Genomic DNA, 17,451 nt, shown 5'->3' on the forward strand with positions numbered 1-17,451 from the left:
ATTACTATAATTTTGAAATTAAGGGGCTCTCAGGCAAATATATGGGAAGAGGAATAACAGTTTTTTACTAGGAAAATTAAAATAGAAATACATTATTACAAAGAACAAACCCAAAACACTGATAGAATCAGAATCCAACCTGACACCCCTTTAGTCAGTCAAGGTGTTGGTAGCAGTCCCATTAAATGGTGGCTGCATCCTCCTGCAGTGACAGATGTGGTTCTGTTGAAGCAGTAGTCCTGTAGAAGGGTTCAGGTTTCCTCCGAAGGTCTAGTGATGATGTGGATTTTTTTTTTCTGGAATGCAGTGGAAAAAAGGCTGCTTTGGTGTTCCAAAGCTCAGATTTTACTTAGGTAGGAAATGTTTGGCTCCTCCCCCTGGGTGGAGCATCTCCCAGTGGGATGATGCAATTTTGTCAGTCATGCAGTGGGACTCAATAGCCCATTAACAGAAGATATCTTCCTGGAGGAAGGATGGGTTGTGGAAAAGATAAAGATGATTTCCCCACCTGGTTAACAGCTGGCCCATGAGCAGAGACTATCTCCCACAGAGATAAGGATCACTGCCCCACCTGGTTTCAACAGATGCTGATAGAATACATACTTTTGGTCACCTCATGTGTTGCAACCTAAGACAGAGGCAAATATGGGGAGAGATGTGTAAAACTTCTTGATGATAAGCACGTGATGAAAGTGGCACCTCAAACCCAAGAAAATTATTTTAGGCAGTGGTTGTCCTACAAATGCTGCTCTGCTGCTTGGTGCTGTCTGTCACTGCCAGCTCACGTTCCTCCACAGCTCCACTTAGGTTTCAAACCAACAATCACACACTGATAAGTTTTCTGGGCCTTTATTTTCCAGTTCCCTGAATTATGGCCTAGTGGCAAAATCACACAGATAAAATCTTCCAGATGCTTTATCTGCGTTTCAGAAATAAATAACATGTTGGGTTTACTCTTGAACTCTCTCAGAGAATGCATCAGAAGGGGTCACCAGAAAGAAGTGAAACTTTGTTATTTAACCTGGAATGCTTATGAATTTATACAGTGTTTTCTAGCTAATCTTTTAGAGAGGGTAATTTAGTTTTCAAAAAGCAAGACAAATTATTTTTCTGCAGACAACAGGTATTTCCTGCTAATGAAAATGCCATTATATAAAGCCTGTATTAAAAAAAAGAAGGGGGAAAAAAGGCTTGTGTGCAATTCCTCACTCCTGTAATTACATGCTGATACTGAATGGACACTGTGATTTGAAATTTTACTCCAAGCTAAAATAAGATGTTTGCCTTTCTGATTTGGTAACCTGTGTCAGAATACTGACTAATTTAGCAGTCTGAATTTTTTCAGCTGGGCTTTAACAAAGCAGCAATGATTTGATTCTAATAAAAACTTACTGCACTATCCTTAAGTTCAAAATTGTAGAAATACAGATTACAGCTTTTCATAATTTGTTCCAGATCTCTGCTTGCAAATTTAGAAAATATATCATAGGAGGTGATGAGGACTTTAACCAAGGGCAGTCTGCTCAGGTAGAAAGATGATTTTTTGGGGTATTCTGGGAGAAAAGAGCAAAGATAGCATGGATGTAGTTCAGTGGGGACTTGAGAAAGAATGAAGAAAAGAACAATAAAATGATACCAAGCCAAATTCTTAGTGCTGAACAAGGGCAAAATTTACCTGTCAGTTTGGCTTTAATAAAAATTAAGAACAAGTCAAGAGATCAATCCCATTTCAAAATGCATCTGTTTCTGCATTTTTCCAACGGCTTGATGCCTGTCACAGGAGAGGCCAGTGTCTGTAAGGGTGCACAGTCTGTGCTCCCACCAGTGAACATTTATGCAAGTTCTCCCACGCTTTGTCTTGTCCTCCTTCAGTTTGGGTAGAAATTACATTCTTTCCTCCTCCCTCTTCAAATGTATATATTTTACAGCTAATGAAAAAGCTCAGGAAATATAACTGTCCCTCATATTGATTTTGTTTTTATGTAGTGCCTTTCCCCAAATGGATGCCAGAAGGCACTCTTAAAATCAAACTATATAGAACAATAATTTCCACCAGAATGGAAAAACATGGCAGCAGCTTAAAAGAGCACTTTAGTGCTAGGCTACACTTTAGGAAATGAAGGTGGTTTTAAAGAGCAGGAATAAGCTCATGGCCTTGAAGAAGTTATTGGATATGAATAAAGAGTAAGATCAAGAGCAGCCTCTGTAATCCACTGCTGCCCACTCTGGATGCAGGGAATATATTGGCAGTCTCTTGCTCAGAGCCTCTGATATTAGAAAATGGGTGTTCCCAAGCATATCTTATAGGCTGAAATATTATTTAAGTTATGAGGGCTCTTAAGATGTCAGACTTCAGCTCATGTCACAAATAACCCAAGAGCCCCCAGCCCTTGACACAGAATTTGCTCCAATAGTTCCCTGTCTGCTGTGTGCCAGGGGGTACCTGCTGCCCCAGCTCCAGGGCCCTTCCAGAACCTCCCAAATTAAGGAGTCCTGTGCCTTAAGCAAAATTATGCTCTTTGTAAAGTAGAAATTAAGTTCACTTTATCCCTTCTTCTTTATGCAAAATACTTAGTTGCCTTATGCCTTCCTTCCCTTAAGCACAAAACAATAGGGGATACTACATAGCTTTCTTTTGGCAGAAAAGGACCTTTGATTAAAAAAAAGAAGTTGAAAATTAGTGTGTTAAAGCATTGCTTCCCAAGCACAAATGAACATAAATCACTCATTTCTGCATTGCTGAAGACTCACAAACAAATATCATTACTAATATTGAAATTTATTGCCCCCTTTTTCAGCTTGTTCATTCTTCTAAAAAGAAAAAAATGTATGCTTTGGTTAGAGCTGGTCAAGAATTTTAAGTGTAGTTTATTTTACATGTTATTAATGAGACTTCTCATAGAACCTTGAATGCAAATTTCATTGTTGGTGTAGGTTTTATGTTAGAAAGGGAAAAATTTGAAGGCTCATGCACTTGGGCATAAGGTTTTGACCAAACAACATGTATTGATCAACTGATGATTAGTCTATCTGCTCATCTATTTGTGCTGGAACTGCTTCATTATTATTATTTTTTTATATAAATAGTAAATATACATTATGCCATAGAATGATTGAAGCTGCTGCTCATCACAGGTATTTATACCTTTACTGAACACATGGGAGACTGACACCAAAGCCCCCCTTTCATGATGCATTTAATTACTAATAGAAAGTGAAGTAGTTCAGATAAAATATTCTGTCTGGCATAATCGATGGAGCAGTTCTGAGGGCACCTGTCTGTGACAGAAGAGATTGATCCAGTTCCTGTATCCTAAAACGCAACTTCTTTCCTGTCAGTAGTGATTAACAAAACATCAGACTATCAGTTAACACTCTGGGCTTTTCCTGGTTATGTATCAGTAGAAAAGCATAAAAAAGTTTAAAATTTTGCAGTTGTGAAAGCAATCAGACAGAAGAAAACCCTTCTGTGTGGATAAGCAGTGGTTGCTCATGCTGAAGTAGGATATTTTAGGGAAGTCAAGATATGCAGATAATCACAGTGAGAAGCTAGGCTATAACAGCAGTGATGGAAGTCAGAGGCAAAACCTGCCCTTAATAAGTGGATTTGTGAGGGGTTTTTTTGTGACCATAATTTTTTCTCACAGCATTTCTGCAGCACTAATTGCAGTGATAATTGCATGAAGCAGGGATAACTGTGGTGGCCAAAGGGGTGTTCCCTGTGCTTAGGTCCTCACGTGGCCACCTGTGCCACCTTTTTCAGGACGGCATTGTTTTAGTTCCACACTCAATTTAGCCCCATTGAAAACAACATCAAGTTTTCTGCTAAGGGTCTTTAAAAAATAATATATATTGCTACCACAGACCCCAGATTTTTTTTTTTCCAGAGCTGATTGTTTTCCAATTAATCATCATATATGCAGGTATTTAGGATCTCTGCCTCCAGCTTTTCTGACTGGTGAAGTAGCTTCTGCCTTCTTCCAACAAAGTTTTTTGCCCTTGTGAGTGTTTCTGTGCCAGAGAAGCATGGGCCTGACCAAGGACACCTCTCCAGGTCCCCTCACATACTTCCAGTACCTAAAGGGGGTGCTTGGTATTCTCAGGAGGAAAGCTGCAAGCTCCAGTCTAAGACAGAAGATGAAGCTGTTTGGAAGCAGCAGATGAATAACGTTGTCAGAGGTGTATTAATGAGAGAAAGTGTCTCCACACCCATGCAGAGTAGAGGTAATAGCAAGCAGAACAAGAAATCTTCGTGGATAGCAGACTTTAGGAAGCAGCAGGAATAACTGTGGGGGATTTTCATGATTAAGTTCTCAGTTATTTGGGAAACGCGAAGAAGCAGCGAGGGACTGGGCTGGGCAGTAAATTTATGATTTATATCGGAGCTGTTTGTATTGTAAGGCAGAAATCTTGTCAAGAGGAGAAAAGAGTTGTAAAATTCCTCTGGGAGATGCATGGACTGTGCTGGGATTGCCTGCAGCCTCAGTCAGGCTGTCCTGAAGTGCATCAGTACCTTGGAGCCCAATGCCTTCACACGAGCACAACCAGGGACAGGGGTTAAGTCAAACCTCACCCTTCCACATCCAGCACTGAGAACTTCCCCACGCTCCTGGTCTTTGACCGTGACCCCTTAAGGGAATGCCAAAGGTTCCTTCCTCTGAGCTGTGCTGAAGGGCACAGATGACCTCTGTCTGGGCAGATGCTGAAGCTGCAGGGGATGGTACAGCACATCCCTGAGCAGGTACCCACACCCAGGGACAGCAGGGTCAGCCAAATGCACCTTTGCTCCACACTGGGAATGCTGTGAGGCTCTCCAGCTTTCCCAGTGAATTTCAGCTGCATGATGAACTGAAAAAACTAAGCCTGGCAGGAGACTGAAAATTATCTGAAACTGGAGGGCTTGTATATTTAACAATTACAAGTGAGACTTTTAAAGGATAATATGGGAGAAAATATGCCCAAATGCTTCAGGAAGCATTATGGGATGTGGGTGTCTGGCACTTGCAAGACTCTGTTGGATGCAAAAGCTTCTGGGGTGGTTCTGGGCTAGCTAAGGGAAAAGGACAGATTTCTATGACTTTTATTCTGCTTTCTACACATTGAGAAAATCAAATACCCATGTATTTTAGCATTTGAAGAGGGGGTTGCAGGTACAGTGGGGTAGAAAATAGCCTTCTCTTTATTTTCCTTCTATTTCTTGTAAAAGGAAACCAAGGAATTAATTAGATTTCATCCTGTTTATGTATTTGTTGCTAGCTTTAATCTTAACACCTAATAGAAAAACAGAGCAAAAGGCTCTGTGAATTTTTATATTTTTTTTCCTCTAATCCATTAAGAAAAGAACAGAGCTGATGATAAGGCAGCCTGAGTGAATCAAAGTATCTGTGCTGTGCTGTTGATGGAGTCTGAGTCACAGACAACTAGTTTTATAGCAAGCCCATGGTTGATTATAAAATAAATATTTGGAGGAAAGGGACAAAGAAGATTACTTTAATGTCTGAATCATGTTTCTGAATTGGTCTGTTCTGGTACCTGGACCACATCAACAAATAACAGATCTGATGGATGCAGTGAAGTCTGATAATACTAATTCTAAAGAAATGTTTAATTATTAAGTTATGAATAACAAAAGATGAGCTTAGGTGTTAAATAAGCCACTGACTGAATTTCACCTTACTTGCTCTTCATATAGACCTGCAGAAAATCAGTGAGAAAAAATTCCATGAAAAGTTTGCATGATGGTCAAGCATCAGCAAAATACAATTTTAAATGGAGATGAGAAGGAAGAAAGTGTTGACATAAGACAGGCCCCTTTCTGTAAAGGAATTGTCTAGTTCTGATCCCAAGTCATTTTTTATAATTACCATGAAACTCATTAGAGAGCTATTCAGGAACTTCCGAGAACCCTCTTGTCTTTGTATCATCTTCTAGATTTCTTTTTGTTCTGCAGACTTTTCCCTTCTGAGACAAATTGAACATAAATTGATCATCCATTTAAAAATGGAGAGAAAGTAAGGTTGGGGGGATGTTATGCATCTTCCTATTAGTGTGAGGAGGAGGAAAATTGGGGTACCCACTGGTTTGGGGGAAGTGCAGTGGCTACTGAAATAATTAGCAAATACTGCAGGAGGGGGCATTTACTGAAACAGTCAGCACACAAAGCTGCCAAAGGACAGTTGAGTTGTAAAACACTTCAGCTACCACAGGAGATGCATTACATTATTGTGGTAGGCAGATAGTTTTCTATCCAGATTTAGGAAGCTGCTTTGTAGAAAAAAAAATAAGGGAATAAGCAAACTCGTTCTCAATCGATGAATTAATATAAAACCAGCAAAAGGAGCACAGCAGACTACTACAATCTCTCAGCTATATTAGGCAATCAAATTTTTTTCCCTTTCAATATGTAGAATATTCCCTCATGACTCACGGTAGATGCCATGCAGTGTGAACACAGCAATCAAAGTAATAGACGTCAGAATAATCAAAATAAGATGTGTCAGAAAGAAGCAAATGAATACATACTCTCATTAAGTAAATCTCCTAAGAGCTTAACGTACAAAACTCTTCCCAGAAAAGCTGTACAAACAATTGCATGCACTAACACATGGTTTTATTGCTGTTTCATAGGCAGATAAAAATATTCTTCAAGCTAATCCACGTTTTTTCAGATTTCACCGTAAATAATCTCTACCTGAGGCAAAGCACATAATATAGCTGCCACAGTGACATTAATAAAGGTCATAACTGAAGGTAAAATATGCTACTTTGATAAAATACTTAAACATCATTAAACACACAGAGTGCTGCAAAAGAAAAAAGAAAGAAAATATCCATTTCTGCAGTGGACTGGCCATGTCCAACACTAAACTTCCATCTGTTAAGTGACAAGGCACTGTATCCAGGCAGTAAGTATCAAAAAAGTCAGTACAAATATTCCAGGGAAACACATTTTTAGACAAAGTCAGTAATCTGGTTGCATTGAGGACATTTCCCAGCAAAAAAGTCAAAGAGGTGCAGTAGAAACCCAATGAAAAATCAACAAAATGGCACTTCCACAATGTTCTCGGCTTTCTGAGGCAGCAAACCTCCAGCACAAAAAAAAGGGAAGAAATGTATCTGGAGGAAAGAGCCACTTGCAAAGCCTGAATTATTTTAATAAGCTACAGAAGTGGTCTAGGAAGAAGTAGGAACAATTGGAAAAGAAATTCAGTCTCTAATGAAGCTAATTCAGGATTGACTTTTCCTTCTGCTTGCCTACTATATTTGTATGATAAAGAACTTATAGAATTTTGGAAGGTAAGTGGATAATTTCTCATTGGAAACAATTCAGGGGGAATTTCAAGTATTGGCCACCTAAAACATGCTAAGTAGACTAAAACCTACCAGAAATACTTCATGTCCCCTGAGTTTGCGCGCTGCCTTTTGACTTCAGACTTTACAGGGAAGATGACCAGAGGCTGAGCGCCTTCATTGTTCTCCAATTTACTGTATTGGCTTTTGTGCCAGCTCTGAGCTGTGCCAGAGATGATGGGGCTGGGTTGTGACTCCTGAGGCCTCACCAAAGGGTTTTCCTCATGACCTTGAGCCACTCCAGGTCCCCATGCTATCAGTAAGGCAGAGTGATGATGCTCCTTCTCCACTCCACTGGAATCTGTCTTGTCAGGTCAGGAGCAAACTCTGATTTGTCTCAACTCCTCGTGGCTCCGATTGATTGCCAAGGAAGTTGGATGTGCACAATACTTCTCCAGATTTGGCGTTCGGAGACAAAATAACTCTGAGGAACTGCACCATTAAAGGAAATATTCTGGCCGTGAATGTCCTACACTGTTATGAGCAGTGTCTAATAAATTGATTCTCAACTTTAGCACAGTGCAGAGTAGGAAATAGCTGTTAAGGGGTTTAAACAGCTCACACATTTGGCAGGCCAATGAGAAACAGGCAAATCCTTGGGAGATGCAGCTGAAAGGCAGCCCTCTCACACTAAACATATCTTTAATCCTGCATAAATTTGGAAACATCCATTGATTTTCATCAGAGGATTGAAAGACAAATGCATGAGCAAAAAATTACTTCCCTGAAAATTTCAGTCCAAAAATCCAGCAGTGATATATCAGTACAGTTCAGGAGAGTCAAAAACTAAGGTGACAGAGGTTCCCTCACCCCGAGGCTGCAGCAGTCCCCACTTTTGCCTTCCTTATGAATGAACTTTCCCTGACGTGGCACAGCCCTTGTCCTTCAGGTGAAAAGGACTGCAACAAAAAGGTTATCAGCAAGCAGAAATCATTGTACAGCCCCTGCTTTCCTTTGACAGCAAAAATATCAGATAAATTCAGATTTCGATCTTAGTTTTAAAACTACAGACTGGCTTAATTTGGGCCACTGGCCTCGTCTGGTGGGCGGCAATCTTGCCCATGACAAGAGAGTTGGAAGTAGGTGATCTTTAAGGTCTCTTCCAACCCAAAATATTCTGGGACTCCATGGAAATCTAGACAGTGAGGCTGTAGTGGTACTTGATACTGACAAAATTTTATAAGAGGGAAATAAAATACTAGCCTGTAAACAGCTTTTGATGATTAAAAATAATGTTGGGGGAGAAACATACTGTAAAGGTTGTTTCTCTCCCTTTAGGAGCTGTTACTATTTCTTTGGCAAGGCAAGGAGTCTTGGCTCTACTTCCAGAGGAAAGCATTCAGTGGGTTATTGTTTGTTTGTAAATGTCTCCCGTGCTCTCCACAGAGAAAAGCCATGGAGCCAGATTAATCCCAGTGTTATTTCCAGAGGCACGGGAATGATCTGACCAAACCCACTCATGGCCTGAGAGCTTGATCCCTGCAAGCTGTTTCCAGGCCTGGGATTCCAGATTCTGGGAGTTCCCTGGAGTGGTCACACCCTATTTGCTCAGGGACCCCAAGGGTAGGGGAAGCCCTGGGGCTCCAGGGTGTTGCTGGAGACCTGAGTGGAATATTTGAGCCTGACCAAGGGATGGGAGAGTTTGTCATCTATGGCAGACATTTGAAGTAGGTGGGAAAAGTCCTGAATAGTTCGATTAGTTCGTTTTGAAGTACTCATGGGGAGATGCTTTCTCAGCTCCGGCAGACTTTTTTTCCCAGGATGGACAGTCCATGGCACTCAGGTTTTACAGCAGAAGCTCAGAGGAGCCGTGGGTTGATTGTGGGTAGAACACAAAGTAAATTAGGTACTCTGATTTTCATATCACTCTTCTGTACAGAGCAAGACCAGGGTTCATACAATTGCAAGACATACTGAGTGGGTTTTACCATTCTAGACTATTTCCATTTACTTTCTTAAATCAAATTAGACCACTTGGGTCTCTGGAAAACACACCATCTTTCCATGCTGGCTGTAGGTACCTCACCTTGTCCTGACACCATCCTCTCTCTTCTCTTTCTTCACCTCTGGATATGCTCAAATTTCTTAAGTGTTTCAGAGGTGAGGGAAACCCACAGGAGTAAACTTGCAAACAGTTAATTTTATCTGAGTTTAGTAGATATGTAAACCACAGTGGATTTTGGAAGCTTCAAGGGTACCTTTGCAGGAAACTCATATCCAAATTAAAAACTTTTTCAGTTGAACATTATCAAAAGGCTCCAGAGGGGATAGCGAGAAATTCCTTTTCAGTGGTGATGTTACAATCAACTATTTTAAGATAAATGTTTTTCTGTAAGATACCACTGTAAAAAATCTATTGTCTTTTTCTCTTGACTGATTTATTTACAGAATTTCATCTCAGAAAAGTCTGACAAGCTGTGTTGTGTCAGTCCTCCCACATCTATGATTCACTGAGTTGCTTTTGTCCCTGATGCTTTACTTAGTCCTGTAACAGAGAGCAGCTAAGGGGGGTTGTTGGTAACTTTTTGAGTTTCTCAGTTATGGGAAATAATGCAAAAATCTCAAATATTGAGAATTCTCTCTGTCACAGGGAGCTTCATTATCTAAAATGGGAGTGAAGAAGATGATAAAGTCCATTCTTGGTCTTTATATGACTTTTTCATCTTCTTTCTTTTAACAAAGCATCTGCAAAAAGCTCTTTGGTCAGATCTTTCTTATTCAGCATTAAATTCTTATGGGATTAGTAGGTTTATTAGAGTACAAAAGTAAACAGCATATGGCTCTGTTAATATCCTTGTAATGTCACAACCCAATCTGTCACAATGTAAACTTTTTTGAGCAGTTTCGTTTATTCCATATTCACTCTATGAAGAAAAACCCACAACGAGCCTGATGAATCCTTCTGAATCGCCTAAGAGACAGCACAATACTTAATTATTTTGTGTTCCCAGTTTAATAAGTGTGTCCATACATATTACCTGCAGTAGGCAAAATACAGTGGCAAATACAGTGACTTAGTTACTAGGAGTTAAAAGGTCGCTTACCCCCATGAAAAGTGTGCTCTATCAGATAAGTTACTGCTACACTCCATAAAGCTGGCAACCCTTCAAAAGGTTTCAGAAATTAAAAGCATTTTTTGAAGATAAAGCCGGTAAGTCATTTGCTTTGTGTTTAGTCCTGCAAAACTTTCTGGGTGACCCTTTGATATTCAAGTGAAGAGGGCTCTAAATTGTTCTATCTTTATAGAGCTAATGAGTGCTGGCTGACAGTCACTGTTGAAAGAGTCACAGAGTCACAGTTGGGACTCTACTAGAAGTACATTTTGTATAATATTGCAACACATTTCCTTTGAGAGGGGGTGCCTCTGCAGATTTTGCCAAAGCTGAATCTGTAATCACTCACAGCACTACGCTCTGTTTTTCTCAGTTTCTTTTATTCACTCAGTTTTCACTAGCTGAATAATGTCTAACATGATTCTCAATGTATATCTCTGTTGAATTAATAAAGCTGTATAAACAAGCCACATATGTAAAATCTATATCCCCTTCAAACTCTCTGCTAGAGTGAAACAAGACTTACATTTAATGTGTACAGCAGTAGAGAAATTACTCAAGAACTTTTTATTGCCAGAGGCTGTGGAGCTGTGTATGATTATTATATGTGTAATTAACTAATCTATAATGTCCCTCTGATATATCGTGTATATAATTCTTTCCTAGAGGAATAGAATGCTATTTTAAAGCCTTTTTTTCTTGTATGGTTCGTTTAATTTATTCCATTTATGGGAAAATGCTATGTATAATCTTTAAATCACATCTTTTGTTCTAGTAGGAAGTAAAAATTTTCACAGGTTTTAACTATTTTTGTTTGTTTGTTTGTTTGTTTCTTTAAAAAATATGTAGAAAAGGAGAGGGAATGTCCTGTAATGATCAATATACATCATGTGCTGAAAGTGTGCTTGGCTTTCACTGTGACCTTCTTCATTACTTTAGTTGTTTATTTTAACCTTACTTCCATCCTATTTCAGAGACTCTCTAATAATAGCTCTCTGTCACTCTAATCCACATGCAAAAGTAAATGTAAACATGATCATCTCAGTTTCAAATACACATGAACTCTATCCCCCAAACGACCATCAAGTAATTTAAAAGCACAAAATCCTTACCTAATGTCGCTGACTCAGTGCTAGTGGCCAGCAAGGGAATCCAAGAGAGGCAGGCAACAAGTTGGAGATGCTGATGGTAAGGAAAGGGCTGCTGCATAGCGTCCAAGACAGCTTTTATCCATGCATCTGCAGTTGCTTACAAGTTAACTTTTGAAGTCCTAAACTGTGCAACAAAAGCCATCAGCCCGCCTGACTGTTTCAATTTTTTTTCTTCACCCCCCCCCCCCCCCCGCCTTTCTTTAGCTCTTTTCAATCCACTCTCTTGGAGAGGGTTTAACGTGTCATTAATCCCAGAATTTCCAAGCGGGAAGCCCTCCAGCCACACACACCCCCAGTCCCCCTCCCACACACACAGGGCCCTCGTGTCCCTGCAGCTGCTGCGGCTGCAGCTGCTGGGATTTGCAGCCCGGTGTGCACCGGGACAGCCTGTGCCTCACTGCTGGGAGCTGATCCTGCAGGAATTGGGGCACAATCCCTGCTGCTCAGGGATTTGAGGCAGGCAGCACCGAGTGCGGGTCACTGCAGTCGTATCTGCTGCTGCGGGTATGTGTGAGTGGCCTGGAGAATGAGAGGTGCGCTCCAGCCAGAGCAACAGGATAGAGCACAGAGGCAAAGAATTCCGCCACTCAGGCTGCACTGATGTCTCGGGATTTTAGCTTTGTTTTCCATATATTTTTAATCCTGAAACTCTTCAGTGTATAACTCTAAGCTCCATATAGAGCGTTAGCTACTCTCTTCACCTTTTGGTCAGACAACACAATTCCTCTCTGGGCCAGGGAATCGAGGACACCTCACTGTCTCAGAGATTCCCCGAGACACCTTCCCCAAGAAATGCAAACAAAAGTGAGTTGGGGGGGAGCAAACCTGAGGTAAATGACTTCATTACCTGAAGCTGTAATTGGAAGATTAACCCCCAATATGCAAATGGACCAAACTTATAAAAGTGTGAAAACCTGTGACCCATTGTCCATTTTAGGTGCAGCCCCTGGGGGGCTTCATCTGCCCTAAATGCACCTGAAGGCCCTTCAATAAATATAATACTTTTTATTCTCTTAATTTTTGTCTGGCCTCTGTTTCAGGTAGCCCACAAAAGGCTTCAACACTGTCACATTTTTCTGAATTTTGGTCATTCAAGGTGCCCTGTTGCCACCACACGGTTCCTACTCAGTGTGAACAGAGTTTATAGTGAGACTGCATGTTGCCACCTTAATGCAAAACAAGAAGATTTTGCTATTGAATCTCGTCTTATACTCTGATATTTGCACTCATAGTATTTTATTTAGAAAATATTGCATCCCCACCCACTGTTCAGTGTTTTCCATATCTGCCAGCACTCCTTTCCTTTGACTTGTCAAGTTTAAATATCGTGTATCTACTTGTTTAAGTGAAGATATTGTGAATTATCTGATAAGAGAATATAATGCAAGACTGTAAACATTCCACACAAATCACTGTGAGGAGCAGTTCATGGAAAAGCGTACACCAAGCCACTAAAAAAATTTGCAGTACAGCCAAAGGGTTTCAAAAGTTGTTCAAATAGCTTAACTACATTGCTCAAGGAGTTTGATTACAGGATTCCTCGAGGAAAATGTAGGTTATTTGAGAAGAAACTTCTAAATTTTTGTTCTTAATTTTGATTTTGGATTTTGATATTGCAGAATCACTGGTTTTACCAGTCTCATTGGATCAGCCATCTTATAGGCCTGACTTTGTAGCCCTTTGGGGGTCATTGGAAGTGTTTCCATCAATTTCACTGATATTTAGATTATATTCTTTCAAGATCACTAGGACTCCAAGTCCAGTATTTCTGATTTTTTTTAATAAGAGATCTCTGTCCATTTCTTAGAAATGAAAACAATAATTTGTTTTTAACTACATAATTTTTACTTTTCTATGGCTTTATCAGCTAATGTTTGAATTCATTTTTGGCAGTTTCTGTGCCCTGGTGGGGGTCCAGTGAGGATTTTGACTCAAAGTTTTGGCCTAAAAGGCACAGCTTTGAAAGCTGTTGAAGGGTGAGATTTATCCTTGCCAAAATATTGGTAATCAAAACCAATTTCCAACAAAGAGAGTTTTCCAAAATCAGTCCAGCCTTTTTTTAGTTTTCTGTTTATAGAAAACAAAAGTACCCAGGCAAATAAAAGTGCAAGTGGAAAGTATCCAGGACAATGGGAGAAAAGGGGAAGTTTTGGAGACTTATATATCCTCTTATCTGTGGTCTCCTAAACAGGTTTTAGTCAAAGGGAGCCTTTGAGGGTGGTAAAGATGAAATTGAAGCTTTCCATTGTCTCAAGTAGGAATTTTCCCTGGGCTGGATATGGACCCCTTCATTTCAGGAAGACAGACAACGACAGGTTCAGACAATGAGGTATTCCCCATTCTCGCAATCCAAGACAAGACCTTACAGAATTCAGAAAAAAATGAATGACACTGGCTTCTCCTTCCCCTTCCCACCACCAACATCATTCTAAAACAAAACAAAACAAAAAAAAATCAACTAAAACCATGGAGATCCTTCATAAAAATAATGGAAAATATTCCCACAGTTTCCACAGTTCTTAACCTGAGTAAGAGGAGAACCTGAAACTCCACAGAAAGTTGGTGTAATCCAATGTGGGTAGTGGAGGCTTAGAACAATTCTCTTCACTGTGAACAATACAACAGTGAAGCCCTGACATCAGTCCTTCTAGTACTAAATTAATTTTCCATGGTAGGGATGGATACAGGGAGATAAAACAAGCCAAAAGTCACAGCTGGAAGCTGCCAGCAGCATTTCAGACTCAGCCAAAAATTGCCTGATGGATACGCACGTTGGGTATTCAGATGTCTTCACTTTGTAAGAAAGAGGCAGTGTTTGCCTGAACATCCCTGCTGGCACGTCAGAGCTGGGGTTCTGGGGAGGGGCTGTGCTGGATGGGCTGGCTCTGCAGAGAGGATGGAGAAGCCTGGGAGATCCACAGAGGGGAGAGGAAGGCTGGAGGAAGAGTACTAAGAACAACAATCCTTGCCTTTTCCTTCAGATGCAGAACTAAGTGTCAGGTTGGAACTGAACACAATGATAAAATGCAAATATATAAAGGCCTCCAAAGGCTATTTGGCACTTTGTTCCAAGTGTGAAATGCTCAGGCTCCAGAGTCAGTGTAGGAGGTTTGAGCTGCCCACAGAAGATCTGGGTTACAGAGGAATGTTGAGGGATGAATCCCATCTCTCACATGTTTTCTGAAGCTCAGGTAGAAGTATCCTTCTATTTGGGTACCCCCAGGAAGGAAAGGAGAGGAGTGTTTCATTTTCTGCTTCTCAAAAAGTGAGTGTGGCTAGCAGTTTCCTTTTGCACTCAAGCCAGCAGGGAGCTGTACAATCCTTTATTTCCTTCTGCTTCCTATAAGGAATACCCTTAACACGAGGCTGTCCCCTGGGGTGGCTTTCTAGGCAGAGAAGAGATTTGTTATTCACAGGTGACATAGAGAGCATGACCGTGCCTGTACACACATTTTCCTTGTAGGATAGTGTCCTTCAGAGGGAAAAGATATCTTCACTATAAAGTTTTTTTTTTTTTTTTTGCAAGTCTGAATTTACACATTTCACATGATAAAACACTCCTCTGTCCATTTTTGTTTGCTTTTTTTTTTTCATCTGACTGAAAATACCTGCCAAGTCCAGTGACAAGAAATAAACTCTCTGTGCTCCCAGGGCAATCCCCTCTCTGCTGTTGTGGGCTGGCTGTGTCCTCTGATTCTTCTAGTGCTTTCTGCAGCTTCTGAGCAGGAGGAAAGTTTGGCATTATGGAATTTGTCTGAGTCCGAGCAGCCTCCAGCAAGGACCCCTCCCACCAAAGGACTTTCCTAACAGGGATGAGAAGAGGATCAGTTCTGGGATTCTGTCTCCCTATTTCTTTTAGTCATCTTTGTCCATGTATTTTAGAGAGATGCCAAAAATCTTAGGATCACCAGAATGCAGTATTCAAACCCCTTGTTAGCCAAAAAATCTGCTCCTTATCTCTTACCTTAGGACTGCACAGATGAAATGGAATGGTAAGAACTTCAACGCAGTTTATGCCCACCTTGGGGAAATACATTAGAGCTCGTGTTTTCCTCCATTTTGTGTTCCTGTGTACAGAACAAAGCACTGCTGGTTCTTCAGAAAATAATACAAGAAATACTGTATATAATTTGGAGGATCAAGCTCTTATTTTAAGTGAGAACTGGTTGTGATTTTTAGGGTAATAATTTATTGCATAAGCGTATTATCCTTTTCAGAGCTCTGGGATTATAAAGATTTCTATGTTAGATCATTGGGTGTGTTTATCTTTCAGCTCCCAATTCCCTTGTGAGAGGGAGAACTCTTTTAGAGAATCACTCCTCATTAGCCAGTGAATGAAAATAAGGGACTTCAAACTCTAAAGCAGAGATAAAATGCAGGAACCTAATGATCCTCTCCAGGCTTCTTCGGGGTAGCAAGAGCATGAGTGCCTGGGCTCTGAGACAGCATAAGTGCACCTATTAGAGGCAATAAATCAGTTCCTTGTAACTGCAGTACCCCTTGGCATGGATCAAGGTAGGGTGAGCTCCCTGACCTGACCTGGAGCACTCTCAGCTCTGGCCGCGCAGGGCAGGAGCCTCTGTTTCACTCTCTTCACTCTTCTGCCACGTGTGCTGCTCTGACCATCTGAACTTTAGCTGGGCACAGCATGCCCTTATTAAATTTGCAGAGTGCTCCCTCGGTGCCCTTCTTGGATGGCAGCACTGCCAGGTGCCAGGGCACAGTCAGGACTGATGTGTGAATTTTTCATGTGACTCCTTATTGCACAGAAAAGACCAAATTGTTGCAGAGGTGTCAAAATAAATCACATTGCAATTCACCTCTGCTCCAGAATGCCCCAAGACATGTCTGAGAATGGTTGCTGTTGCTCAGCAGCTCAAACCCAAAAATGAGTATTCTTTGTGAAGAGATTGACAATTACCATATAGTCATAGAGGACACTCATGTATAAACTATGTATATTGGAACTGGCTGGTGATTTCCCAACAGAATCAATTTTCGGAAAAGCATATGATTTTCACAAAATCTGTATGAAAGTGAAACATTTTTTAGAAATATTTTTCTTTTTCTTCTTTTTCCTAGATCAGCTCAAAATTTATTTCACTTTTGTGAACTGCTCTGGCTGTCTGAATACCTTCTACAAGGAATTGCTTCAGCCTCTGCAATCATTTATTGTGCAGCTTAAGTGACATGAATACATGATTAAAAAAACCAAACAAATTGCATTTTGTTTTTTTTTTCTGCAAAATTGGTATTTCTGACTATGGAAGTGTTATTGAAACACTTTGCCTCTCCTCCCTAAGTCTTGACTTATTTTGTCTCAATAGTAAAAGAAACAGCAAGAGAAATGGCTACTCACAGCCTTCATGCAGTCACTATTGCTCAGGAAATTTTCTGACTGAATTTTCCCATTGATTGAACTTTCCATTTCAGAAAGAATTTCCTCCCAAAAAGCAGCAGAAAGAAATTCCACAGGAGGTTTTCATCAGTATTAGCAGTGGAAAGGCATGAAGTGGAAAGGTGTTGCCCATCCCTCGAACCATTTCCATTCAGCTTTTTCCTGGAACCTTTCTATTTTGAAGAAACCAAAACTCCAAAGGGCAGCCAGCACAGTGCCAATCTCCTCCTTGGTGTTCCAGCCAGGGGTAATGATGAGAGTCAGAGCAGAACCACCAGCCTGGATGGAAAACAGACTACAATCAGCATGGGAACTGGCTCTCCATATATCTGTCTTCTCTCATCCTCCTTTCCCATCCTGGCTGCTACAATTGGATCTTGTAGGAGACGCTGTGGATGCAGATGTGGTGTTCAAGGAGAGCTTGATTCCAGCCCGTGGCCTTGGCAGGGCTCCTCTGGGGCAGGCCTGCTGCTTGCTGCCACTTCTTCCACAAGGATGT

General features: G+C 40.7%; 1 protein-coding gene across 1 annotated transcript in view; it reads right to left on the minus strand.

The window, feature by feature from the left end:
• The window catches only part of LOC134047144 (von Willebrand factor D and EGF domain-containing protein-like), a 161,844-nt gene extending 150,232 nt beyond the window's left edge, over positions 1–11,612 (minus strand). The window contains exon 1 of the mRNA XM_062498093.1: positions 11,516–11,612. Coding sequence (XP_062354077.1) covers positions 11,516–11,612 — 97 coding nt within the window. The remainder of the gene's footprint in view (positions 1–11,515) is intronic.
• Between the last annotated feature and the right edge of the window lie 5,839 nt (positions 11,613–17,451).

Source organism: Cinclus cinclus, chromosome 9 (genome assembly GCF_963662255.1).
Source record: "Cinclus cinclus chromosome 9, bCinCin1.1, whole genome shotgun sequence".
Taxonomy (NCBI): Eukaryota; Metazoa; Chordata; class Aves; order Passeriformes; family Cinclidae; genus Cinclus; species Cinclus cinclus.